The sequence below is a fragment of the Arachis ipaensis genome, chromosome B5, assembly GCF_059453495.1.
Source record: "Arachis ipaensis isolate K30076 ecotype BB chromosome B5, ASM5945349v1, whole genome shotgun sequence".
Lineage (NCBI taxonomy): Eukaryota > Viridiplantae > Streptophyta > Magnoliopsida > Fabales > Fabaceae > Arachis > Arachis ipaensis.
In genome coordinates, this window is record NC_142440.1 from 22376841 (window position 1) to 22404445 (window position 27605).

General features: G+C 39.7%; 2 protein-coding genes and 1 pseudogene across 11 annotated transcripts; all 3 read left to right on the forward strand.

Moving 5' to 3' along the window:
- The first annotated feature begins 9090 nt into the window (after window positions 1-9090).
- Window positions 9091-21051, forward strand: LOC107643306 (Spc97 / Spc98 family of spindle pole body (SBP) component). 7 transcript variants are annotated; one of them, XR_002362617.2, is made up of 14 exons: window positions 9091-9517; window positions 9822-10487; window positions 11051-11257; window positions 11359-11670; window positions 12430-12551; window positions 12711-13853; window positions 14765-14906; window positions 15036-15195; window positions 15552-15715; window positions 16268-16353; window positions 16623-16722; window positions 17265-17326; window positions 19264-19455; window positions 19670-19800. XR_002362617.2 is itself a non-coding variant. In XM_088488533.1 (14 exons), the coding sequence occupies exons 1-14, from the start codon at window positions 9359-9361 to the stop codon at window positions 20607-20609; spliced, it is 3540 nt and encodes a 1179-aa protein (XP_088344659.1). In that variant the 5' UTR covers window positions 9091-9358; the 3' UTR covers window positions 20610-21051. The 7 variants fall into 7 exon arrangements, 5 of the variants coding, with proteins under 5 accessions (XP_088344659.1, XP_088344660.1, XP_016202397.1 ...); XM_088488533.1 differs by lacking the exon at window positions 19264-19455 and adding an exon at window positions 20445-21051 and having other exon boundaries at window positions 11051-11358; window positions 11568-11670; window positions 19670-19829; XM_088488534.1 differs by lacking the exon at window positions 19264-19455 and adding an exon at window positions 20092-21051 and having other exon boundaries at window positions 19670-19829.
- Window positions 20818-22468, forward strand: LOC148563582 (uncharacterized; annotated as a pseudogene). Its single transcript, XR_015883608.1, has 2 exons — window positions 20818-20956; window positions 21323-22468. The product of XR_015883608.1 is annotated as an uncharacterized LOC148563582 (transcript).
- A 1723-nt stretch (window positions 22469-24191) lies between these two features.
- Window positions 24192-25527, forward strand: LOC110271832 (serine/threonine-protein phosphatase 7 long form homolog). 3 transcript variants are annotated; one of them, XR_002362619.2, is made up of 4 exons: window positions 24192-24669; window positions 24781-24868; window positions 24966-25220; window positions 25309-25527. XR_002362619.2 is itself a non-coding variant. In XM_088489138.1 (3 exons), exons 1-3 carry the CDS (start codon window positions 24513-24515, stop codon window positions 25116-25118), a joined length of 333 nt encoding a protein of 110 aa, XP_088345264.1. In that variant the 5' UTR covers window positions 24192-24512; the 3' UTR covers window positions 25119-25234. The 3 variants fall into 3 exon arrangements, 1 of the variants encoding a protein (XP_088345264.1); XR_015883804.1 differs by having other exon boundaries at window positions 24192-24604; XM_088489138.1 differs by lacking the exon at window positions 25309-25527 and having other exon boundaries at window positions 24192-24604; window positions 24966-25234.
- The last annotated feature ends 2078 nt before the right edge of the window (window positions 25528-27605 follow it).

Below are 27605 nucleotides of genomic sequence, written 5' to 3' on the forward strand. Positions count from 1 at the left end.
AGATGAACACAGAATGATGTAAGAAGTTATCGAAAGTGATCCGAAAAAGAACCTGACGAGGTCTTATGGATTGCTAAATAATAACTTAAAGACTAGCCGACGTTAAGAAGTCGGACCAAGTCAACCCAAGTTATAAGTAAACCCTGGAAAGAGGTCTGACCAACCCTATTAAAGAGTATTACTTTAACTTAGAAGGGCCCGACATGACAAAGTCAGCCCAAAATGAAAAGTTATAAGAAGTAGTCCCTGAAAGAGACCTGACAAAGGTCCAAGAAAGAGGATTACAAAAAATAACTTAGAAGAGACCGACATAACGAAGTCGGACTCCTACTACTAAAAAGTTATAAGAAGTAGTCCCTGAAAGAGACCTGACAAAGGTCCAAGAAAGAGGATTACAAAAACATAACTTAGAAGAGACCGACATAACGAAGTCGGACTCCTACTACTAAAAAGTTATAAAAGTAATCCCTGAAAGAGATCTGACAAAAGATCCAAGAAAGAGGATTACAAAAATAACTTAAAAGAGACCGACATAACGAAGTCGGACTCATACTACTAAAAAGTTATAAAAGTAATCCCTGAAAGAGATCTGACAAAGATCCAAGAAAGAGGATTACAAAAATAACTTAGAAAGGACGATGTAAAGAAGTCGACCTGCTACAAAGCAAGTTACAAAGGTAACCCCTGAGAGAGACCGGACAAAGGACTACCAAGATAACTTGAAGGACCAACTTGAAGAGATCGGTTATAAATACAAGCAAGAGCGAGAAAACCGAAAAACAAGTTGGACCCACATAACCATAACCTCAAAGGATCCAAGCTACAAACAATAAAGCAAATCCGAAGAGGACGAGTGGCAGGGTTCCAACATCCTCAGAAAACAAAAAGACACCAAGTTAAGCGCAAAAACATGATATAATCTACAATGTTATAAAGCTTCAGAGGCCACCAAAATCTGCCTCAAAAGCTAGAAAGTACTTTTGTTTGTCAAAACAAAAGTTGCTAGGCAAGCAACGAGAAAGTATCTGCAGTTAACAAAACATAAAGAGTTTAAAAAGCCCACAAGCTGGGCCAACAAAATAAATATCTAGAATAAATGGGCTAAGGGTCGGCAGACTTTTTAGCAGCATCAGTCCGAGGAGACGAAGGGCGAGTCTGGAGAGGAACAGCATCCACAGTACTGTCATCCCAGTTTAAGATCTGGCAGTCAGGATCAGAAGCGGGAGGGCCGACCTCGGCAGGGATAGCAGGAGTTGACACTTTGGCAGAGGACACATGAGGAGGTTCAACATCATCATCATCCTCGTCATCAGGGACAATCTTGCCATCCCTGACAACGTTATCTAAGCTAAAGAGGGTCAGGTCGGCCTCGGGAGCAATAACCCGAACTTGTTCCTTCAGACTCTCATAGGCAGCAGTTACACTACCAACAAGATGACTTTGGAGCTCGGAATAATCAGCTCGGGCATTCTCCAACTCCTCCCTCAGGCGCAACACCTCCCGGTAAGATGTCACATAACTATCCTTATGTCTCATAGCCGTGTCCTCGGCCAGCCTCACAGAAGCCGCCAGAGAGATGGAACTCGCCTTCTCATTCTCCAAATCTTTTTCCAACTTGGCCACCTTCACTTCAAGCTCCTCCTTCAAGCCTTTCATCCGATCAAACTCCTGTTTGGCCTCCTCCATAAAAGCTTTAGTGGCATGGAGAGGAAGACTTTGAGCAGTTCGATACAGGGCCGCTCCCATGTGTGCCATCTTGATACTACTCCGAGTTATATAATCAAAATGCTGAAGAAGCGACACGTCATCCATAGGGAGGACACCATAAGGACCGATTTGTTGGTCTACAAACTCGACCGCATCAAAGTTAGGAGCATCAAGGTTGAAAGGCTCAATTGTTTTTTGCTTTTTACTAGGAGGAGCACCAGAAGCTGCAGCAGAAGACTGGGGGGGCTCCACCGGACGAACCCGAGGAGTGGGGATCACCTTCCTCAGACCAGGAGAACTCGGCACAGGCGGCTTCATTAAAACTTGCGAAGATCCCTCCCCAGCCGCCTTGGCCGAGATGTTTCGAGCAGCAGTTTCCTTTTTTGCCCTTTTGAATGCCTTCATGGAATCATTATTTTTTGACATCTCTGCAAAACCAGCCACAGCAAAGGGTCACAATTACAAGAAGAGAAAGCAAAGCCAATAAAACAAGTATAGAAACAAGTCTGACAAATACCCAAAACTGTCCGAACCAGAGACGGATCGTTTAAAAATCTTTTTGTATCAAGATGAGGAGGCGCCCCCCATAAATCCTCAAGAACAACAACAAAAGCACGTTCGACATCGTCAAGCATCTCCCAAGTATAGCGAGACACTCTCACATCCTTCTGCCACCATAGAGGGAAAGAGGGCTCATCGTTTTCGTCAAGAAAAAAGGGGCGGGCCCCCTCGACAGCACGAACTTTAAAGAAATAATTCTTGAAGTCCTTAAAGGACTCATCATACATAGCAAAAACTTTGTGGCCCTGGGCAGACCTGAAAGAAACCCAGGAAGCTTTCTTTTTTGAAGAACCACCAGGCTTGGCGGATACAAACAAGTACAGGAAGAGAGTTAGAGAAGGTGTTACACCTAATTCTCAGCAGAGTAACTGAAAAATCTTAATAAAACCCCAGGAATTTGGGTGAAGCTGGGAGGGGCAATATTACACGACCACAACAAGTCGGTCTCGAAGGCAATGAAAGGAAAAGTAACGTTCAACTGACTGAAGAAGTATTCATAGGTGTAAAAGAAGGGACGCTCCCCCTCGACGGAAGTCGGAAAACAAACTCTCTCATCAGAATCAGGAGCAACAAGCTCATAATCTCCCTCCTGGGCACTATTACCACAAATCCTATGGCGCTTCCTCAGCTCTATACAAAATTCAGCATCCACAACAGAAACACACAGCAAGACAAGGGAGTCCAGCCAATCGGACATCCCCTCAGGAACTCGGGAAGACATCTCTACAATGTTATTGCGAGAAGACATGAGGCCAACTAACCCTACAATAAAGAAAAGAAGATGGGGTTACTAAAAACATCTCAGACAAGGGAGAAAATGACTCGATTAATACGATACAGGTAAAGAAACAGAAAAGGAAAACCCCAAAACTCAAGCCGACATCCTGGGGCATCCTTTGGAGGCAGTAACAAAGCAAGGTTTCCAGGAAAATCTACAGCATCTCTCAAACAAGAAAAAAGACTTCAAACAACAAGCATTCTCCACCAAAGTAAAACACAAAAATCACTACAGTCTACCAGCAAAAGCATTCCCAAAAATCAAGTATGCTAAGAAGAAACCATCAAAGGTGCAAACTTTTTCAGAATCAGGCAAAGCAACCGTCAAATAAAGCAAGAAACATATGCGGATTCTTCTGGAAAAATGGTATCTAAATAGAAACAACAAAGAACATGTAAAGCCCTCAAAGCATTAAGCAAAAGCAAGAAAGGATCATGCAGAAGAAGAAGAAAACTCCCAGAAACGCACATTTCAACAGCAACAGGGCACAATGAAAACAGAAAGATCCCAACTTTCTATAAAGGAGGATCAAAATCAAAACCCCATCACAAAGACAAAAACAAAAAGAAAGCATGAAGCGGGACTAACTTGGTGGCGAAAGAAGCTTCGAGGAGAAAAATGGAGGCGCAAAAACGAAAGCTGCCCAGAAAATCGCCAAACAAACGCCACAACATAAGAAAGCAGAAGCGCAAGCGAAAGACAGAGAATGAAGAGAGCAGAGAAAGAAGTTACGAAAAGGGCGGAGGAGAAAAACCGTTTCTAGGTTTTCAAAATCAAAATAAAGAGCCAAAGGAAACGGGGCAATTAATGCTAAAATTAATAAGGGCATTAAACCCTCGCACGTTTTCAAAGCGCCGATATAAAAGAGCGTGATTTTAGAGGAAAACGTTCTACATTCAAAAAGCTCTACAAAGAAAGGAATCGACAAAAGTGCTCGAGTTCGGCTTCGCTATAAAAGTTCGAAGTCAAAAAACTCGACCTCAAAGCAGAAGACCGAGCTCAAGCAGGGGCACTGTTCATACCTTGGGTCGAGCTGTCCGACCCGGGATGTTTAGCGACATGGCGACCGACCTCTTCAGGTCCGACTATCCGATCTCTTCTTAAAGAGATCGGCCAAATCAATAGGAAGGTCCAATAAAGGGCCCAAATAGAGGAACACGACCCAAATCCAAAGGCAATCCAAGCCTATAGAGATAAAGGCGGTTCCCTTGAAGATAAGCTGACTTCACCCAAAACAGGATAAGATAAGATAAGATAACTAACTTATCTTATCAGAAAGGTCAGCCCACACTACTATAAATACACTGGAGCACCCAGATATAACTCATATTCTGATTCTACATAAAACCTGCTTAATACCCGTGCTAACTCAAGCATCAGAGTCTCTTGCAAGTACCCCCCACCCTTCGGTGACTGAGGATCAGCAGTGCTGTAAGTCCGACAAGTCGGATACAACAGCTCCAGCCGCCATCAGCCAGCCGGACACGCTATCTCCGACCAGTACAGAAGATCTCGTTCGAGATTGACCTCCAGTTTCAGGTAACCCTCAGAACAGGTGTTCTGCTCCCGAGCTATGTGTGTGATTTGTATTGAATGAAAATGAGAGATGAGATCTTTTACCATCACATGATATTTTTCTAGTAATTGATCTCTTGCCTGGAAATGCCCTGTTACCTGTTGTACGACTAGTTGTGAATCGCAGTAGACCTGAAGATGAGTAATACTGAGAGATTGTGCTAGTCTTAATCCAGCGAGTAATGCTTCATACTCGGCTTGATTATTACTTGTTTGAAATGTGAACCGGATGGATTTTTCGATTTGTAGATCATGTTTGTTGGTGAGTAAGACTCCTGCTCCGGAGCCTTCGGTGTTGGAGGCCCCGTCAACATATAGCTCCCAAATGCAATGCTGTTTTGGGTGTTATGCTAATTCAGCTACAAAGTCGGCCAGGAACTGTGCTTTTATTGTTGTCTTGGGCTCATAGGTAATGTCGAACTCTGAGAGCTCGACCGACCATTTCACCAGTCTTCCTGAGACTTTTGGTCTTGTCAGAATTTGTCGTAGAGGTTGGCTTGTTTTTACTATGATTTTGTTGCTTTGGAAGTAGTGTCTTAGCTTCCTAGCTGTGACCACCAATGAGTAAGCTAATTTTTCCATTGGTAGGTATCTTAGCTCTGCGTTTTGTAATGTTTTACTTACAAAATATACTGGATCTCATCTTCCATCTGTTTCTGTTATCAATGCCGAGCTTATAGCGTTAGAGGTAACAGATAAATATATCAGTAAAGGCTTACCTGGACTTGGTTTTTGTAAGACTGGTGGGGAGGACAACATTGTTTTGAGTTTTTGGAAGGCTGTCTTGCATTCAACATTCCAATTGAATTTATTTTGTTTCTTGACTATGTTTAAAAAATGTTGCGAGTGTGTGGAAATTGATGGGAGGAAACGAGATAGGGCGGCTAGTCTTCCATTTAATTGTTGCACTTCTTTCACCGTCTGAGGGCTTCACATCTTTATTACTGCATTGCACTTTTCGGGTTTGCCTTTATGCCTCTAGAGGTCAGCATAAAGCCAAGAAATTTGCCACCAGTTACCCCGAACGCACACTTTTCGGGGTTGAGCCGCATGTTGTGTTTCCTGATTTGTTCGAAGATTTCTTCAAGGTTGGCTCCGTGGTCCTGAGGTTGTTTTGTTTTTACTACCATATCGTCGACGTAAACCTCCAAGTTTTTTCCGATTTGCTCTCTAAAGACTTTGTCCATTAGGCATTGGTAAGTGGCACCTGCGTTCTTAAGTCCAAAAGGCATAACCTTATAACAATAGTTCCCTAATTCAGTAATAAATGATGTTTTGTCCTGATCTTTAGGGTGCATTAGTATTTGATTATACCCTGAGTATGCATCTAAAAAGCTTAAAACATTGTAACCGGATGCATTATCTACTAATTTATCAATGCAAGGGAGGGGGTATGCATCTTTAGGATATGCTTTATTTAGATTTGTAAAGTCTACACACATTCGCCATTTACCTGAAGCTTTCCTTACCATAACTACATTAGAGAGACACGTTGTGAAGCATAGTTCCTGGATGAATCCGGCCTTTAATAGTTTCTGTGTTTCTTTTAGACAGGCTGATCTTTTTTCATTACTCATGTTTCTTTTCTTTTGTGCTATAGGTCAGATTTTTGGGTCGATTTGTAGCTTGTGACAAATGAAATTCGGATCAATGGCTGGCATGTCTCCCGGGGTCCATGCAAAGAGGTTAGCATTTCTTGGAAGTATGCCGATTATGTGTTGTTTGATTCCTACAGGGAGTGAACGACTAATGTAAGTAACATGATTATGATCGGTGTCTAAAATTACCTTCTCCAGGTCATCTGTGGGTGAGGGCCTATTTTGTAGGTCTTCTCGGGGGTCTAAGTCGGCCGTTCCTGAGATATTTGATACATGGTAGGACTCTTTCGGAAGCTTGGCTCTGAGTTGCTTTCTGATTTGTTCGTTAAGCTCTCGTTATAACATCGTCGAGCTTCTATTTGGTTGGAGTATAATGTTGCTGTTCTGTTGTTAGATACCTGAAATTTGACATAAAGGTGAACAGTAGATACTATAGCACAAAAGGAATTTAAAGACGGTCTACCCAGAATTATATTGTATGGGCTGGGGCAGTCGACTACTAGGAATTGCACATCTCTTGTTTTGCATAGTGGGTGCTCCCCCCATTGTTATTTTCAACCATACGCTTCCTAGGATGGAAACGCGTTCTCCTAAAAAGCCGACCAATTCTCCTGAGTATGGTTGCATTACATTTGCACTGAGTTTCATCTTTTGAAAAGTGGAGTGAAAGAGAACATCTGCGCTGCTACCAGGATCAAGTAGTACTTTTTCTGACGAGGAGGTCTCCTGCTTGGATTGATACCACCACCGGATCGTTGAGGTTAGTAGTTGTTGCTTGGTAATCGGATTGTTCGAATGTGATGGTAGGTATGGCTGGTGGCTATGTGGTTGCTTCCTTCGTCGTCTGGACCATTAACATGGTTCTATAACTTCGTTTCCTTACTGAGCTTGTATGTTTGCCTCTTGCAAATCCTCCTGAGATGCAGTTTATGACTCCCCTTTGTTGGTGGTGATTGAGGCTTGGCTTTTTCCCTAGTATTTGGATTTTGTTCTGGTTGAAGGTCGGCGGTGTTCTGTCGGGTTTGTTGCATTCGGCCGCCTATATACTTGTCCAGGTGACCTTATCTGGCCAACCTCTCCAGGAGATCTTTAGCGATCACGCATTCGTCGGTTGTGTGGCCGAATTTTTTATGGAAGGCACATTGTTTTGATTTGTCGACGTATCTCTGGTCTTGATATGAGCCCGCTCTGCTGGGTGGCTTGATGATCTTTGCATTCAATATCTCCTTGATGATGTCTTCTCTCCTGGTGTTGAACTGGGTATAGGAATCATATTTCGGCGTTAGTTTGAATTACTTCTTATTATCCTTTTGGTTCAGCGTCTTGGGGTGTTTTTCGTCTTCTCACCGAGGTTGTTGTTTTTCCGCTCGCCGAGCTTCTCTAAGCTCTTCGATTTCCATTTGTCCAGCCGTCTTTTCGTGGAATTCCTCTAAGGTCTTGGGTTAGGTTACAGCGATTGTCTCCTGGAATTTGCCTAGTCTCAGGCCGCTCTTCAATGCGTGGAGGTGTACCTTGGGGTCGAGGTCGGGTATTTCCATGGTTTCCTTGGCAAACCTGGTCATATAATCCTTCAAACTTTCATGTGGTCCCTGCTTAATGGTGCTAAGGTAATCTGGCCCGTGGACATATATCCTTGAAGCTGCGAAATAGTCAATAAAGGACCTTGCCAAATCCTCGAAGCAAGAGATGGAACCTGCGGGAATCTTAGAAAACCAAAGTAAAGCAGCACCATCTAAATAAGTTGGAAAAGATCGACAGAGTACAGGGTCAGAAGCACCGTTAAAGAACATCATGGATTGAAACTTTTTTATGTGTACGTGGGGGTCACCGAATCCCTCGTATGGTTTGAGCCCGGTAGGGAGCACGGAATTCTTTGGCATCTGAACACTCATGACACCTTCCGAGAAAGGGTTATCAAGTGTGATCTTTTCCTTTGGCGGAGTAACCTCTAGCGGTATGCTTCTTGAGCATGAGAGCTATTCCCTCCTGGATTCTTGGACGATTGCTCAGCTATTTTTCGAACCTCAGTTTGAAGTTCCGCAATCATGGCCAATAGTTCAGCTTGTGAGGGTTGTTGAATTCCGTTGTCTACCATTTGCGGAGATTGGTGAGCCTGCAAAACGAAACAGGAGTAGGGTAGAGAAAGGTGGGGTTAGTTACTCAAGACCCCACGGTGGGCGCCAAATTCCGTTTATGGATACTTCTTCCGAATTACAGCTCGGACACGCACTTCCTCCACGGATCTCTTCTAACTCGGAAGGTGGTCCTCGGAACTTGAACAGGCTTGGCATGGAACCTGGAAAAGAGACTCCGACGCTCAAATTAGTGGTTTTTCTTATGAGAGAATAAATTATCAAAAACAGTAACAAATTGTTATTGTGTGGAATTTCCTCTGTGTTGGTGAGAAGAAAAATCGTACCCTGAAGAGGGTCGAATGGTCAGTTTATATAGGCGAAAGAATCTTGGCTTCTAGCCGTTGCGCTGAGCTATTAATCGAATTTTTTGGATTACTCTGATATGGTTTGTTGAGTCGAGAATCTTGGTTTGTTAGTGAGATCCGAAGATTTTCCGTTTAGCGGTGCTCGGTCAAAGCTGCTGAAGCCGAGGTTTGTTGATATGGATCATCACTCAACAATAAGAGAGAGAACAATAAAAGGTACATTAGACACCATTCATTTTTTTCACTGGAGATGATCCACTCCACACCACTTCTGTATCTAAATTTTTTAGCCTAAAAGTACTGATCATTTAACATTTTTACAAATAGCTTTTTTATTTTTCCAAACATTTTTTGTTGCACAATATTTATTTCATACCGCATGCCATCTACTCATCTAGTTATTTGTTATCCCCCCCCCCCTTCTTTTTCCTTTTTTGTTGTTCATATATTATACCATAACCATCAAGTCATCACTCACCAGTTCAATTTTAAATTCACGTTACTTTTCAAATCACTTGACTTTTGCTCTAAATACTAAGCACCACCAAGAGGGTCACTTGCTTCCCGTCTTCATTCGCCGAGCAGTGTGCTTCCTGGTAACTCAGAATCCCTCAGCCTCGTCCTTTGCGGCGTTGCCGCCTCCGCAAGAAGTGACTAACGCCGAAAAGGTTAGTGAGAGCGCTCAATTGACAGTGCCCAATGGGTGTGGATGCGAGATTTGCATTTTTGTTGCAGAATTTGAGGCTGCAAGATCCATGGGTTCCACCAAGCACATGGGAATCCATACCCTCTGAAAGTGGACTCCGCCCCTCGTTTCCTTCTTCCTCCGTCTCAGATCAAACCCTCTCCGCTCTCTCTGTAAGTATTCTTGCATTTACAATCCCAACAAAACAACCACGTTTTCTTTCTATGCATTTCGAATGGGTTAGTACATACACTTGGAGGAAGTATAGGGAATCATCTTTTAGTTAGCAAACATTAGTTAACTTTAGTGTATAGATTTATAATTTAGGATATAAGGTTAAATGTTTATGATTTAGGCCTAGAATTTAAGATAAACAAAAGTAATTTTTAAAAAGTTGGTTGATGTTGGCTGAAAAAAGTTGGTTACCTAGCACTACTCAGTACATGGTGTGATTTGCCTCTACTATTTTGGCCTCAGGAATCAAGTCTTGTGAGGCTGGCGACAAATGCTTTGCAAGGTGTAAAATCATCTGTTCTCAGCATCCAACAACTCTCTGCCTTATTTTGTTCTGATCCAGCTGACAGGACCTTCCACCACATTTCCAGTCTTTGGAATCGGGCTTCCAGCACTCGATCTTTGGGAAACTTGCTTACATCTATAGGGTCCACCAGCTCTCTAGTTATTCTTATCCGTGAATTTGTAGGTTATTTTACAATTATGAATCTACAGGACAGTTTTCAAAGTCAAAATGATCAAGAGTCCCCTCCTTATAGTCTTGTTAATCAAGCCTTTGCAGTTGCTGTGGGAAAGGTCTTGGAAGGGTACCTTTGTGGATTGGACACGGTTCATGCATCTATAGCTTTAAGACATTCATCAAAGGATGTTGATGTTGATGTTGATTTCCCTGCATCCGGATGTTTGAAGAGTGTAGTGCATTCTGAAATTACGCTGCTTGAGTTTTACTTGCATACTAAAGAATTAAGAACTTGGGTTGAAGCCCTTGCAAGCATATGCAACTTACAAAAGTGGGTCCTTCGCTTTTCGGAAATTTCTCTGGAGGAGGTGATTACTGAAGCTACGGCTGAGTTTCGTCACTACTACAGAGGAGGAGATCTATTGACATTTTTGTATGCACAGTTACAGGTCAGTGTACGTGAATATCAACGTATGATCCATCTCTTTTTATTCTACTATTATTCTAGGGTGTAAAACTCTTACAGATCATGATTGGCGAGAGTTATTAGCATAGTTGTAAAATTGTTGACAAAATAGACCCAACTTAAAAGATAAATCAAGATATAGGGATCATTTGTTCTCTAAGCTTCTGCCATTGTATTATCATATTTTTATGCATCATTTTGTATCTGGATTATGGCTTTTGCTCTGCTCTATTTTGGTTCCAGGGATTAAAAGATGTGGATTTAACGAACATGAGAATGTCTTTGACACATGGGCATGGCCCGGAAATGGTGTTACTGTGCTTTATAGATTGCTACTCACTTTCATATGTCACCTTCTAGCGAATGCAAAAAGGAAGGGGGAAGGGGGTTTGGGGATTATTCCTTTGTGGCCTTGTGGATAACTACCTACTTTCCAGAAATTGCATTGCACATGCTGTATTGTGAATTAAAACATATTGCCTATATACATTCTTTTCTACATTTCTGAATTTTCTTTATATTGATATACACCTCTATGAAATTTAGGTTGCTGATACTGCTCATTGTACACTTCTCAAGTTTCTCTTTCTTCAATCATGTGAACCATATTGTGGGTTCATAAGATCGTGGATTTTCAAAGCAGAAATACATGACCCATATAAGGAGTTTATTGTAGAAAACATGGAGTGTTTACCTCCTAAGTCTCATCTTAAATCTGGCAATTCTATGGACGTTCCATCGACACATATCAGAGTAATTCCTGCCTTTTCTGAGCTATCGACAGTTTTTATTTGCATCATAACTTTGTATAACCTTGTTATTTTGATTCTTATGGTGGGACTCTCTAACATCAGGTGAGAGATGATGTTTCCATTCCTGAATTTCTTAAAGACTTCCTGGTTCCACTTGTTAGAGCCGGTCAGCAGCTGCAAGTATTGTTAAAATTGGTTGAACTTTGTGTACATGTTACTTCTGTAGAACATAGTTCTGAAGACTTTCTTCCTTGCTGGAGTGGCTTTGCTAGTAGTATTACATCTTATTCTTCTCCGTTGACTTTCAGCAGAGATGTTATAGATGTTATGGTGATCGCAAGGGAAAACTATTTTGAAAGGATGAATGAAAAAATTGATAGCCTACTCAGCAGCTTAGAAATCAGATACCAACGGGTAATCATACTGAAAATTTTGATCCTTGTGTATGTGCACTTGTCACTTTTATTTACGTTCAGTTATTTTTGTATTCGGAGAAAAGAAAGGGATTACTAGGCTAGCGTATTTAAACATGTGGAACTGCAGAAAATATCTGAGCCAACTTTATTGAATATTTGTACCAGATGTGGACATTTTATTTTCTTTTAGTACAATTATTTAGGTAACAATATGGTTAGTTTTGAATGTCAAACAATATTTTGACATAGTAGATATAGTTGAAATATATTTATTTCTCAACTTTGTGTTGTCATAATGTCATTTTCTCTGTATTTCTTTAACATTCATGCAACCATGATTCTTGCCATCTTGATGGTGTTAAGCCTAGAACTGAAATAGAAGTGATATTGTGCTATAATTGTTATATTAACTGTTACTTGTTAATACAATGTTTGAAATTTGAAGTGCCAACAAATGCAAATTTCCTCTATTCTTTGAAGGGGTGTTTCTTTTGGGATAGTTTATGATGCAGCAATGAACAATCTTATATGGAGTAAACTTGTTTCATCATAATCAGCTGCTGCCAATGATATTTCTCATCTTTTTACTTTCGTCAAAATTAAGATTTTGGGATGGGCCACTTAAGGGGCAGTGAAAGCATAAGATATGGCCCACTAGGGACTAAAATTGATATGGAGACCCAAAAAAAGACTGTTTTCCCATTTACGAGCAGGTTCTTATTTCTTTCCATGTTTTCCCCTTGATTTCTTTTTGAAGGTAGCTACACATGCTTCAGTATCTGTTGATAATGTTGGAGGAGATCTTGACAAACTAGAACAGGTCATGGAAGAAGATGAATCTATTGTCCGTTCAACAGCAGATAAAAGAAGTTCAAACATGTAATGTCCCAGTCTCCTCTCTCCCAAATTTTTGTGAGCATGTAGATACATTCACTAAGTGCCATGTTTTGTCTCATCTGCTATTTGGCATTTTGTTTTTTGTCCTAAATCTGCGCTTCCCTTTGTAATTACTTAATTGATTTTGTATAAAATTCTCAGGGATGCTGATAGTATGGACTCTGATTCCTCAAGAAGACTTCACGAATTATCTTTGTTGGATGATATGTACAGTTCATCTGAGAGTTTGTCCTTAAATGGCTCTGAAGAGCAATTGGATTCTGATCAGCATCATGACTGGCCTTGTCTCATAGTTGGGGGACAAAATCAGTTATCTGCTTTAAGTTTCTTGAAGGGTACTACCTTGAATAGTTCAATACAGGATTGTTGTCATCATGAGAAGCCAGGGAGTGATTCACATGGAATTTGTGATAAAACAGATGCCAGTGATCATTTGCTAAAGTCTTCCCATGAGGGAGTGATATCAAATAACATGTCTAATCCTCTAAATTCAGGGAATTCAAAGTGCCCTTGTGCATTCAGTATTCAGTATAGATACAGTATGACTGACAGTTATTCAGAAATGGGGAACTTATTGAATAACTCAGTTGATGATGATGAATCAATTGTGCGAAAGATAACTGAAAAGCAACCAGGATCCCTGGGATACTCCATATCATGCCATGATGTTTTTTCCATTAAGGATAATTTTATTTGGACAACCACAAGTGAGGCTCAACCTGATAATAATTCATTTACTTCAAATTTGTATACTTTACAACTGCAAAAAGTTGGTCATAAATATAATATTCCTAATCTCCTTAGTATGAATCCAATGTTAACAAGAAATGAGTTGCTTCACTGGATGGATGGGAGTGGAGAAAGATTCAAAGCCAACCATGAACGTCCTTTCCCCTACGTAAACTTTTCGACAGTGGAGGACCCATGTAAGGTTTATATGGACAAGTTATTCATTGGTTCTAGAGCTACAAGTGCATCTTCAATTCCATTGAATGGTAGTGCAGCCAATTACGGTAACAAGAATACTAAATATGGTGAAATGGGAATTGGTACAGAAGATGGGCTGGCTGATATCCCCAAACAAAATTTTGGTGCTTCATTGGACTTGATGGACCATAAGCAAGATGCAGTTGTATCTGGAGGGAGCACTTGGGAAAGATTGCTACATAGTTTTAGTGATACTAAGAATTGTGGTGCTAAGCACAGTCACAGTTTTTCACCAGCCTTTGAGATACCACTTGATATTATACTTGACAAATGCTTACTGCAGGAAATCATGCTTCAGTATCCTTATCTTTGTGTTCATTAATTATGGTTAACTTATTGATTGGTTTATCTAAAGTTTCTTATATTTCTTTCTTTAGTAGTCTTTTCCTCTGCATATGTTTCATGAAGGTCCGATTCAGCAATAATTCTGAATTGGCTTGTTTTTCTGATGAAATCGGTATGTGCCTAACTACCGGAATGCAAGGATGTTTAAGGGACTTTTTATAGAGCTGCAGCTGGGCCTTTCATTAGTTAGGAGTTGCGATAAACACAAGTGAACTGGTGGAGTGAAAATCAGTCTAGGGATTGCTGATGAAAAGAATAGGGTAGTTAGAGTCTCTGGAATATCGCTCTGTATTCTATGTTTGTTGGTCACATTGGAAAAGAAAAAAAAAAGAAAGAAGAAAACACTCTTGAATGAACATTCTATGTTGATCTGAACCAGTTCTATCAGGGACTATTTTGGTGATAGGAACTGCGGAACTACATTGCACGCTTACATGATCCAGAAGTAAAAAGTCCATAAGGAAAAGCTGTAAATAGTATTAATTGATTTAGACATTTTTGAATTTGATGGTGCTTAAAAATGATAGTATTCTGCAGTAATAACAGCCAGGCCTACTAGAATTCAGAGAATATAGAGTGAGTGATTCTGAAATGGTCATTGTTATTCTGAGAATGATAGAGAGTACGTGAGATTTATATAGGGGGATTCAGTTAGGGTCTTTACAATACTCAATCAGTTATGGATATGTCAGTGACAGTTGTTACTAACTGTGTATTCTGTATGAGCAGTAATCTACTACTGCACTCTAGACCTTCACTAAATTAAGAGCTTATCCTTTTAGGTAAGATCAATGCCATATAGATTTCTGCTCCATCTAAGAAATGTGTTTTACTCCAATGTTGCTTTTCTTTAAAGATATCAGATACAAGTATGTTAGCAGACTAACCATCAACGTGCTTGAGGAAGTATTTGAGTTGCAAGAGCATCTTTTGGCACTGCGGCGATATCATTTCATGGAGTTAGCAGACTGGGCAGATTTGTTCATCTTGTCTCTTTGGCATCATGTAATTCCCAGATCCTGATTTACACGATGACTTGCAAAATCTTTGGATATGACCTGCTTATAGTTTATAATGATGCAAATTTACTCATTCATTTGCTTTTTATATTCTTTGTTTTACTTGAAATCACAGAAGTGGTCTGTTACAGAAGCAAATGAGAGACTCTCAGAAATTCAAGGTCTACTTGAGTTGGCCATTCAGAAGTCTTCTTGTGAACAAGACCCTAATAAAGATAGGTTGTTTGTGTACATGAAAGGACATGGAAAATTACCTCTTTCCAATTCTGCTATAGGTACATCCATACTACTATACTATAGAAAGGTGATTTCGCCAGTTGGTAATTGGTATCCAATTGTTGCTTTTCCTAAAGAAAAAGGACAGCTTAGTGCACAAACATCTCGCGTTAACGCAAGGTCTTGGGAATGGCTATATATATATATAATTTTTTCCCCACAGAGAATCATTATTACAATGACCAGCTATGCGGCCATAATAATGTTAAATTGCTAACAGAAGTCCTTTTACTCTATCAATTTATTTATTGTGTTAGAACACTACAGTGTCATTTGATTTTTTTCTTTAAACTTCTTTGTGGATGTTGGTATCTGAAAGTATAATATCTGATAATGAATTTTCAAATAATGTCAGGGGTACGCTCTTTCGATTTCTTAGGACTAGGTTACCGCGTGGATTGGCCGCTCAGTATTGTTTTGACACCTGCTGCATCTAAACTATATGCTGATATATTCAACTTTTTGATACAAGTGAAGCTTGCCATTTTCTCATTGACTGATGTATGGCGCTCATTAAAGGTGTGGTTTGATGAAATTTTATGTTTTTTATTATCTCCCCTTTAGCTTATTTTTCCATTTTTGGATAATTATTTTCCATGTTATTAGGGTCTTGTTACGGCACTTCTTAAGGTTATTTAGAGTAGAAATTAAAGTTTGTTCTTCTATAAAGCACTTGTTAAGGTCCCATCTACCCTCATGAGCATAGATGAGCCGATTGCAAACATGATTCATGATTCGATACAATAGTGTCGTTTGTTCCATGTATCCAATTCCACACAGCGGGATAAACCTTTGTTGTTGTATTTTGATGTATTGTAGCTCATTATTATGCACCACCATTTTTTGTATTGTCTTCTACAAATATCATTGTGAATTTAATGTCTATAAGATTTTAATGGAAATCTCACATGTAGAAGCTTCCCTATTTAAATTACAAACAATGGTTACCAATATTATACCTTCAATGAATCAATTGATAATACATGTATGGTTGGTTGATAATAACGGCAATGCAACAAATTCTATGCATGAGCTATCAGTAATGTTGACTACTAAGGGTTTGATGAACAGGATTTGGTGCATACAACTGAGAAGGATCTGAATTCTGAACTACACCATGATGAGACACAACATCTTAATATATTGACAATGATGAGGTATTGCTCAAGTGTCTTGCTATCTTTTCAAGGATATGCTGAATGTTTGGGCCATGTGGTCTGGATGGCGACACTAACCTGCTGAGTGTTTTTTGACATGGAAAATATTTGAAATTCAGCAGTTTGCAAATGTTTTTCCATTGTCTATTAAGGGGAAGTTAATGAGCATTACTTTAAATAGTTTCTTGAATAAATTCTATATTTTAAGGACTAACTTTTAAAAGCATATTTGTTATTCTAAGCATCCTTTGCTCTACTCTAACTGACAGGCATCAGATCAACCATTTTGTATCTACTTTGCAGCAGTATGTAGAATCACAATTATCTCGTGTGTCATGGTGCAAGTTGCTTCATTCCCTTCAGCATAAGGTTTGAATTGCTGCGTTTGATTATATATTTATCTAGTTGTTATTAGTTATCTTGGGTCTTTATTTGTTTCATTGCTAGAGCTTTTTGAGTTCAGTGCCTACTTTAATTGCAATAATTGCTTCAATGGAATTGCATTTTTAGGAACGCACAAGAGTGGGCTGTGCTACATTTTTTTTCTTCTGTATTATCTGTTGAGGGTTATAATTATATCTTATCCTCCTTTCATTCTGATAAAAATTTTCTTTTCTATATAATGACAATGGAAACAGAAGTAAGTAGTATTAAACGACACCAAAGAAAATACTGAAACTGCAACTTCAACTTCATAAATACGATCTGTGAAGAACCAAACAACCCAACTTCTTGGGAATTTGTTTTATCTCTACTTGCAAGACGAACTCATGATACTAGGACAGTTATATATTTTCTTCTATTTCACTGAATGTCAATTTCATGTCTTTTTGGGTTAAACAAAATATAATCTGTATAGCATTATAATTCAGTTGTTATATAAAATGCTTTGGATATTCCTATTTATGTAGGTGAAAGATATGATGGATCTTGAGTCAGTGCATATGGAATATCTTGCTGATTCATTATGCATGTGAGTGTACATCTATTTGTTGCCTACCAGTTACTGGGGATTATTATTGATAAGAGTAAATCGCCATTTTTGACTATCAAAGATGTGAGCGTCGACAAAACTAACCATAACAGACTAAAATTAACTTAGTATCCATGAAAGATTAGATGTGGTTGACAAAACTAACAAAAACCTTAATCATAGGTAATTTTGTTCAAAATGCCTTTATTACCCTTTACTCTTTTTCCTTTCCCCTTTCTTTTTCTTCTATCTCTTCCTCTTCTAAAATTCTCTAAGAATCGCTGCCACTATCATCACTAACAGCACCAACGCAATATCCATCATCACCCAACATACACAAACCCTAAAATTTTCAAATCTGAAATTACACTTAATCAAAATAATTTCGCAGTGAAGCTTAGAATCTACGACTATGAGAAAGCTAAAAACGAAGAGTTAGAACAAGAACAAGAAAACGAAGAACAAGAGGAAGAGGAATTGCAGTAGGAGGAAGAGGAATAGTTCAGCTTCAGTTTTACTATCCCATGATTTCGCCAGTTTCCGCCAATGATGTATTCGATAATGGCTAGATCTGGCCAATGTATCCTGTTTTCGATCATAATCTTTTTTTTTTTAGACGAGTACGAGGCGAAACATAACTACGGCCCCGTTGATGGAACAACAAGAAGGCGAGGCTCCATTGTCCTCATTGTTGGCTTTGATGGCTGCAGTACCAAAGAGACCTTACTATGAGTTGTTGCTGGAGATAGCGGTGAAGATCCAAAGTTATTAACTTTCGGTGGTTAATCTCAATGGGTTTGCTTCAATTTCATCTTCTGACATCTCCAGAGGTGAGGAAGCTAACTCATTAATAGTTGCATTTGGATGATAGGTGGCAATCATCAAAACTATGTTTCCACAAACCTGAACCTGACCATGGAAGTTTTTAGCACAAAGATGTTAATTGAAGTCCAAAGATTTGAACTTTGAGAAGCATTTGATGATGGGTGTTCACTGTTCAACGAAGTTTCAGTTTCGGTTCATAGCGTCCTGTTAAGTCTTGGTACTTTTTTGCATTTTTGCAAATTAAAAGATGAATTTGGGATTCAAATTCCTATGTCTCTGGAACCAAGAGATTAATTTCATTGTTAGGAGTGATAGTTGTTATAAATTTAGTGGTTCAGTATTCTAAATTTCCATATAGTGAATTTGTAATTTCCCTTGCTGGCAAGATGACTAATTTCTCAATGGATGCATCTATGGTTAAGTCTAAATTGGAAGGTAATATTGTTAATACACATCCAAATGGTTCAACTCTTGCATCCAATTAGATCAAGATTGGTGGGTGTTATGATGTTTAGGGAGAGAATTTTGATTTCAGAAGAGGAAGAGGTAGAAAGGAAAAAGAGTGAAGGGTAATAATGGTATTTTCAACAAAATTAACCTGTGATTAACGCTTTTTGTTAGTTTTGTCAAGCAGATCTAATCTTTTGTGGATACTAAGTTAGTTTTAATCTGTTATGGTTTGTTTTGTCAGCGCTCACATCTTTGATGGTCAGAAATGGTGATTTACTCTTATTGACAATTTAGAGCTAGTGTTTTTAGTAATTGTGATTACTCGAGGTTGTATATTGAATTATGAATTCTGTCTCTAAATTCTTTTCTTCTTTGTAAATTCTCCCCTTTAATACCATCTCTGGAAGACAGCGATGCTTATATTGGTGCAACATGCAATCTCTACTGGTTGGTGGATCTGGATTTGTGGTTGCATAGCCATATACCCATCTTGTAAACTAGATTGATAACTGCGTTTATGTACTTCAGTCTGACGGAAGAGCAACTTCTGTACATAGTTCTTTTGTGGATACTAAGTTGCCATAGTTCTTTTGTTTTGTTGTTGTTAGTTCTTTTGTGCAGATCTCAAAAAGTAAATGATTAAGGGTCTTTTGTTGTTTTAGGGGCTGCCTGTCCTGGAAAATGGATAGGGGTCACAAGGGTGAGAATCTGTTATGGAGTTAAAAGGGCCGCACCCAAAGGATTGTGGGAAAGGAATGGGGAAACGGGAGATGAGATAGGCACGAGTTCTATCCATATGTAAATGGGGAAACTAATGTTTTCTCATGGATCCAAACTAGTAGACTTAGAGTAAGGTATCGAAGTTAGTATGTCATGCTTATGTATTTAGTTTAGGCATGATCCATGACAGAGCATATTGATGTCATTTGATTTGTGTAGTCGTCTTTGCTTAGTAGGATGAGGCTCTGTTTTTGTTTGTGTATTATTCTATTTAGTAATGTATGTCACATCTGATTGATGGATTCTAATAATCGGCGTTTTGTGTATTAATGGGTATATTCATTTCAGATGTTTCCTCTCTGATGATACAAGGGCAGTAGGCGGCATTATTGAAAGCATTTTGCAATGTGCTCTTGATTTCCGATCTTGTCTTACAGTTGGTGTTTGGAGGACTGGAAGCAGTTGGGAAAATTTATCGGGCAAACTTTCCAAAATCAATATACCTCAGGTAATCCACGCATGAATATACATCTTCAACCTCACAACACATTGCAGGTCTGATAATTTGAGTGATAGTTTTCTCCTACAAATTACACCCACTAATCTTCCTTTTCGTCCTCTCAGCTTAATAGGCAACCAAGTAGATCACTTCAACTCAATATTGTTAATGGATTTAGCGTGGCTTGGGGAAGTTAGTTTAACCAATTGGTATAAATATTTTTGTTCATATTTTCTGGGAGCCATCAATTTTTATTATTTTTTACATGCAGAAAATGGTAAGCATAAAGCATGGATGATTAAATAGTTTTGGAGTGTCTTCCTGGATTTAAAGTACCCAGGTTGCTCTCAGCATAGCTGATCCAGCTTAACTTTCTATAAACATAAGGGTTTTAGCAGCACATGCAGTCAGCAAGTTTACATATGTCTCTCTAGTCCAAAGGGGCCTTGTTGATGTTCTCAGTACTGGTGAGATCCAATGCCATCAGAATACTCAATGGCCCTGTTCCGTGCTGTAGAAAGCATATGAGGAAATGGAACATCCAATGTGGAAAATCTTAGCCGCCTTCTGAAATGGTTGGTCCTAGTAAACATGTTGACTTGTCTGGCTGAATTTATTTTGCAGGTGCTTTCCATAAAGCAGAAGTTCGATAGAAGCCTAAAAGAATTGCACAATTGGTATATTAAGGAACCTAAACATGGGAAATTTGGGCGTCATTTCTGGGAATCTCTCGACTATAATAAATATTATTCACATGTCATCAATGAAATGGGGCAGTATGGAATCTGAAGTTCGTCAGCAGTTTCGATGAATTGATGGCTATGTACTATTAACCGAGGAGTAGAAGCTAGCCCGAAGAGTTTTTGCCCTCTGTGTGGCTGGGTGTTTTCAAAATCCTCTCAGCATTTCCAAGATACAATTGATATGGATATCTGGAATGGATATATGGTAATTGGTAAGTGCCTAGACTGATAATGAAGGCAACGAAGACGCATTTGCCCTGATGAATTTGCAGACAGCACGGCAGTACAATTGAACTGTGATGATTTCGGTTGAATTTGATGATACAATGCATTGGATGACAAGCAAATGAGGCACTGAAGGACTGCAAAGGCACTGAGGAACCAAGAATGAATGTAACACTTCTTATTTTCAGAAAATTTAAATGATGAATGAGTTATGTTTTATTTTATTAAATTCAGCTTTTTATTATAGAAATTATTTTATTGAAGGTATTTAAATTTACTTTTATGAACTAAGGAAATTAATTAAATTATCTCTAATTTTTAAATTAGAGTAGCTATTTGAAACTAATTGATGAGTTTATAAATAAATGGTATTCTCAAAATAATTAATTTTTTTGTTTTAATTATTACTCTATTCCTTACTTTTATTAAAAATTACCAAACTATCTTTATTTCTCTTTTCTCAAATTTAACCCTAATTTCAAAGTTAACTCAAACACTTTCATCTCTCACCTCACATGCTACACGCACTCACAGGAGAAGCGGAGAGAGTGAGGATCGGGAAGAAGAGAGGGGAGGAAGGGACAGTGCTGGCGGAGTTGGGAGTTGCCGTTGTCGTCGTTGTTGCGGATTAGGAAGAGAGAGGGAGAAGGAGATCGAAGGAGGGAATAGGGGAAGGAGAAAGGAAGAAACGCGAGAGAGGTGGTGCTGTCTCGCCGTCGCCTCTGGAGACCGTTCCTGACTTCGCCGGAGCTTCCACTGCCGTCATCGAGGACTCCATTGCTGCCACAAGAAGCCATCGCATGTGTAAGAGAAAGACGCGATGTATAGAATAGAGGAAGGGGACAACATCTCGTCGCTGCCGGGCCTTGTCGCTGTCGCTGGAACGGAGCTTTGTTGTCGCCGGAAGGGAGCTTTGTTGTCGTCGTCGCGGCGTACGGGGCTTTGAAGAGAAAGTGAGGAGCTTGTAGAGGAGAGAGAAACGCGATGGCCAGTGAGAGAAGGAGAGTCCCGCGAGGAGGGATGAGCTGGTACGCCTTCGCCGTTGCTGCAGGCTGCACCACCACGCCTCTGGTCGTCGGGAACGGCGCTGACGTGACCGGAAGTCACCGTTGGAAACTTTGCAATTGCCCTAGCTCCACTTTGCTTTTGCCGATTCTGTTCTTGCCGGTGAGGGTCATCGGAGATGCTGATGCTCCATCCCCTTTTTCTTTGGTAAGACTAATCTTGTTCTGCCTTGTCTTGCCATAAAGCTCTATTATTGATTTGCCATAAAGCTTTATTATTGACTTTGTCCTATCCTGCTTGATGTCCCTTTCTACCTTTGCTCAATTTTAAACTACCGTAGGGTGTTGGATTCGCTGCCATTGTTATCGTGGTTGCCCCATGTTGTTGCTACTGGGGTGGTTGTTGATGTTGCTGTAGTGAGAATTGAAGTTGTTGCTACTATCTCGATCCAAATTTTGTGCTCTTTCATTCCACTCTACTTTAACCTTTTCACCTTTTATCTTGGCACTCCGTGTTTGGTCTCTTGAGTCCCTTGAAACCAATTTGTGAATAGGCTTTACATTTATAATTGTTTGGCCTTGCATCTATAATTATTTTGATATATGGTACTTTAAACTTATAATTATACTTACAAATATTATTATCAAATAATTTTAAATTGGCTTGAATAATCGATTTACTAAAACTAAATATTTATCCTTGTTAAGTTCATTTTAATATGCACATGAGACTATATATATATTTGATGAAGTTTTATATTATTTTAAAACATTTGATTTTATTCGAATATGTATTTTTGAAGCATTGAAGTATTGGTTGTTACTTACTTATTTTGAAGGGCAATTCACTTAAATAAAATATTTGGAGAAGAATTTTACTCAAATACAACTTTCTAAATGGCAATACGCAAATGCAATTTTTCATATAACTATAGAAATTGCTACTGATAGTAGCGGTTTAGGGGAGCACGTAAACCGCTACTAGCAGTCGTAGTTTACGTGGAAGATGGCGCTAACAGAAACCGCTATAGGCAGTAGCGGTTTCTGTGGAAGGAAGCTTGGTCATAAACTGCTACAGGTAGTAGCGATTTATGTGTTGTGATGCGTGAATGTAAACCGCTAGTGGAAGCTAGTTGCAGATTCCTCATTTGGTGTGGAGTTGGAATTTTCTTAGAGAGAGAAAATTCTAGAGAGAGGGAGGAGCACTTTGAAAGTGGATTCGGGTTTTCTCAGTGCTGACCATCAATTGGACATCATGGCAGATGAATAGAGCTTGTGCCGACTGAACGGCGTTGCCCATATTGCCAGTACCATTATCGACGAGGTTAACTTTGTTTTATTTTTTCTAAATATTAGAATTTGTTAAATAGAATATAGTATATATGGTATAGGAGCTAGAATTTATAATTTAACGTTTATAGTTGAGTATTAGACATTGGATTTTAGGATGTAGAATGTACTAGGGGTGAACATCCAAAAACCAAAATGTCGTTAACCGGATAAAAAATTATAAGTTCATAACCACATTTTGTTAACTAACTCAACATAACAAATTTAAAATCATATCCGTATTTTTCAAAATTGGTTAACCAAAACCAAATTTAAAAAATCGATTTTTAACTGGTTAAACAAAACCAGAACCAAATTTTAAAAAATTTTAATTTCAATTTTTTATTTTAAAAATTCGATTTTTAAAAAAACATTTTTTTAAGAAATAGGTTTTTTTGGTCCAAAAACCGGTTTTTATCCAAAAAGGGTTTATGTTTACAAAAACTAGTTTTTTAATTCAAAAACCAATTTTTTTTCAAAATCAGTTTTTATTTTTATAACTGACTAAAAATCGGTTTTTAAATTTTATAACTGGTTAATAACCAATTTTATCATATAAAACCAATCTGGTTAATTAGGATTTATAGTTTAGGGTGTTAGATTTAATGCGGATGTTATTCCGTGTTTATGCATGTATGAAGTAGAATAATTTTTAATTATTTAGTATTAATACGTTTTGAATTTTTTTAATTATTTAATAAATTAATGATTTAACAATTTGAATTCTTAATTAAATAATAATTTAATTGCTTAATTGTTTAGTTGTGGTATTATTTATTTATTTGGTCTAATAGTTAGAGCTTTTCGTGTATCAGGTAGAATTTAACTGCTGTGTGTATATCTTTCCTGCATGGTGCGTTCAGTGGCAACAAAATATGCCTATACATGAACAAATCATACCTTATTTAGAGAGGACTGGTTTGTACCACTTGGCCAGGCTAAACAGTCGTTAGTTCTAGTTGGATGAACCTATGGTCTGTGCGTTAATTGAGAGGTGGCGTCTCGAGATGCACACTTTTTTGTATGCTTTTTGGAGAGTGCACCATGACGCTGCAAGATGTGACGTTTCAGCTTGGGTTGCCTGTTGATGGAAAAGCCGTTAGTGAGTGTCTGGCAAAGTTTGAAAAATTCATAGAGGGTGGCCGACCAGCTTGGGAATGATTTCAGGAGTTATTCGGTGAGCTGCCACCGCCAAATAAGGTCAAGCAGATGACAATCCACTTCACATGGTTCCATGAGAGGTTTAGGGTGTTACCAGCAGATGCGACCGAGGATATTGTTCGCATATACACACGTGCCTATATCATGGAGTTGTTATCCACTCAGTTATTTAGGGACAAGAGTGTGAACCGGGTTCATATTCGGTGGTTGCCCTTTTGTGGCGAATCTTGATGACATGGACAGTTATAGCTGGGAGTCCGCCGCATTGGCATAGTTGTATCGATACATGTGTCGGGTGGCGAATAAAAATGTTATCAACTTGGTAGGTCCTCTCCAACTGCTATAGAGTTGGATCTTCTGGCGATTTCCCTCTTTGAAGCCTTCCGGGTTTGAGAATTTTTCATTTCCGTTGGCATCCAGATATTCTTTATTTGTTTGAAGTTTATAAAATATTATATGTCGTGTTATACCTTCATTAAACCGCTTACTATCATTCAGGTGGGCAGCATACTTACCACCAAATGTTGGAAAGAAGCAAAGGATTATAAACTATCGTGTTGCATTAGATCGATTGAGCACTCGAGATGTAAGTTTCATGTCTGTGGTTGGTTTCATTAGTTGGGGTTCATCATTTTGACTATATATACGTTCTGTTCTAACGTTCAAGAATGTTTAATTTTTAGATTGTATGGGAGCCTTACTCCGGCCTCGACGTACTTGCTGTAGTTCATCCTGAGATACTTATGGAGGAGCATTGTCGGTTATGGCGAGCAGTTACCAGCCTGATATATTTTGCCATCATTGAGTGGCATCAAGTTGATAGGGTGGTCCCATAGTTTGGCGGTGTGAAACATGTTCCTGAGGGGGCTTTGAACATAAACTGGCTGCATGCTAAGGACGGTAGGGTCAGAGATAGGTGATTTCGCCATTACTATCAGGTATGGCATTTACACTGGCAGAACATAGTTGATTTCGTCCTTACTATCGACAGAGTGCCTAATCCATGCCCCTCTACTGAGTTCTTAGATTGGTGGCACCGGGAGGCGCACAGGGTTCTTTTCCCCAGATCCGCATTCGCGGATCCTAGGCACGAGGAGATACCGGCCGAGGCCTTTCAGAGAGGGTCGTCATAGGCACCACCAAGAGTACAAGTGCCCGACATGCCGGACAACAGGCATGTCAAGAGACGCCATTGTATTGGTGCCCTGGACACTGGTCAGGAGTTGCGATGGTTAAATGATATGATGCAGGAGGATGAGGCAAGTGGGGACGGGGGAGGTATTGGCGAGCACCATGTTCGTCGGGCCAATGCTAGATGTAGGGGGCTGGTGGTGGTACCCAGATTGGTGGTGGGACTAGTGGAGACACAAAGACTGGGGCTGGGGGTGGGACATTCACAGTTGGATCCAGTTCTCAAGCATTCCACGATAGTGCACAGATGCATGCTGATCTCGGTACCACTACGATGACCATGGACATAGACGATCAGATGGGTAGTTCACAGTTCTACGCAGAGTTCGCGACCATCATAGGGATGATGACGGACATCTCCAAGTCCAGGTTGATGCACCTGCTTACCATCCGCAGATGCCGGATATCCAGCCCGATACCCCAGCTTACCATCCATAGATGCCAGATATCCAGGTTAAGGCACTAGAGTATCAGGCACCGGACTATCAGGCACAGTACATGGTCGACTTGAACGAGTTTGCAGGTAGCTCGTATGACACATGGTTCACCATGGGCCGAATGCCCCAATCTACATTTGGAGTGGCCCCGCCAACTGACGAGGTAGCACATGAGCCCCATCGACCTACTAGAGTGAAGCGTCCTCCCCGATGTGGCATAGGTTCTCATTTACTTGGTGCATTCGGGGACGATGAGCAAGATGATGGCGAAGATTAGATCCTGGTCTTGTGCTGGTTTCATTAGTTGTTTTCCGCTTATGTTATATATTTATGTCCATGACTGTATGACTTTATATTTATTTCGGCTGTTATGTTTTATACTTATGTGTTATGACTGTATGATTATATATTTGCATTAGCATTATCGGTTATGTTTTATTTTTATGTTGATGACTGTTTGACTTTAATTACCCGCTTACAATTACTACATTACATGATCTTCGAACTGTTTTTTGTTAGAGGAAATCAATTTTAACGTTATTACCAACAACACGTTACCATACAACTGATATGAAAAAAAATACATCATTACAAGATAACAAAGTACTAATGCATTACCTAAAACAAGAACAAATGCAAACCTTACTACTGCGACATCCTTACATGTAGGATTGAACAACTAAATAACCAAGATGAACAACAACTACTGCATAACCTAATACAAAGTGATGAAAACATCTAAATCTGGGACCCGGCCGTCGAGCCTCGTTGAGGGCAACTCCTACGAGTATGGCTGGGCTGTCTGCATAGGCCACATCACTTCGGTCTACTAGGGTCAGCGTCATCCATGTTGTTGTGGATCCTGGTGAATCGTTGTCGCCCTTCTCTTGCACGTCTCATATTAGGGTCAGGGATGACAATCGGTCCATCATATAGGGGGCAAAGCCCTTCTGGAATACAAGGTGAAAAGCCCATTTGATACACCTTGAATACCTCAGACATGCTGTAGGAGTAGTTACCTGTAGGAGTAGTCTCCACCACGGTATACTCAGACTGATGCCTGTCGAACAGTGTAACTGTGAAGCACCTTGAATCCCTCAAGTTCCGCTCAATGGCTTTCACAAGCGCGTGGCCAAACCGGTGCCCAGATCCTAGTTGTGCCTTTACCGTCAGACCTCGAACAAGAAACAGCTCTGCAAGCCTCAGATATGTCGACTTCACCAACAAAGTCACTAGTAGATTCCTTGTGCCCTTCAAAACTGAGTTAACGCACTCAGATATGTTGGTCGTCATGTGGCCATATCGTCTGTCGCCATCCTTGTACTGTGTCCACCTCTCGTACTCCATCCTGTTTGTCCAATCACACATGGCCGGATTTTCAGTTCTCATAATATCAAACCAATACTAAAACTCGGCTTCTGTCTTCGCATAAGCAGCATTCACTAGTAGCCTCCTTGCATCCTGCCCCCTTGAAGCTGAGAGTGAAATTGGCGGCAACATGTCAAATGCAAAATGCTCGATAAGCATGAGGAGGTAGCCAAAGACTATCAGGTGCGTCTAGTGCAGCCTTGATGCCGTTATGCTTGTCAGATATCACCAGAATACCTGGTTGTAGAGTCACATGTCTTCTCAGGTTGGCCAGAAAGTATGCCCAAGACTCTACATTTTCTCCTTCCACAAGTGCAAACACAATGG

What these genes read in the sequence shown, in the direction of transcription:
- LOC107643306 (XM_016346911.3), top strand. Translation starts at nt 9,359, where the DNA reads ATGGGTGTGGATGCGAGATTTGCATTTTTGTTGCAGAATTTGAGGCTG. An exon ending in TTTTGTATGCACAGTTACAG is followed by an intron (nt 10,488 to 11,050) that starts GTCAGTGTACGT and finishes TATGAAATTTAG; the next exon opens with GTTGCTGATACTGCTCATTG. An exon ending in TTCCATCGACACATATCAGA is followed by an intron (nt 11,258 to 11,358) that starts GTAATTCCTGCC and finishes CTCTAACATCAG; the next exon opens with GTGAGAGATGATGTTTCCAT.
- LOC110271832 (XM_088489138.1), top strand. Translation starts at nt 24,513, where the DNA reads ATGACATGGACAGTTATAGCTGGGAGTCCGCCGCATTGGCATAGTTGT. An exon ending in ATAAAAATGTTATCAACTTG is followed by an intron (nt 24,605 to 24,780) that starts GTAGGTCCTCTC and finishes ACTATCATTCAG; the next exon opens with GTGGGCAGCATACTTACCAC. An exon ending in ATCGATTGAGCACTCGAGAT is followed by an intron (nt 24,869 to 24,965) that starts GTAAGTTTCATG and finishes TTTAATTTTTAG; the next exon opens with ATTGTATGGGAGCCTTACTC.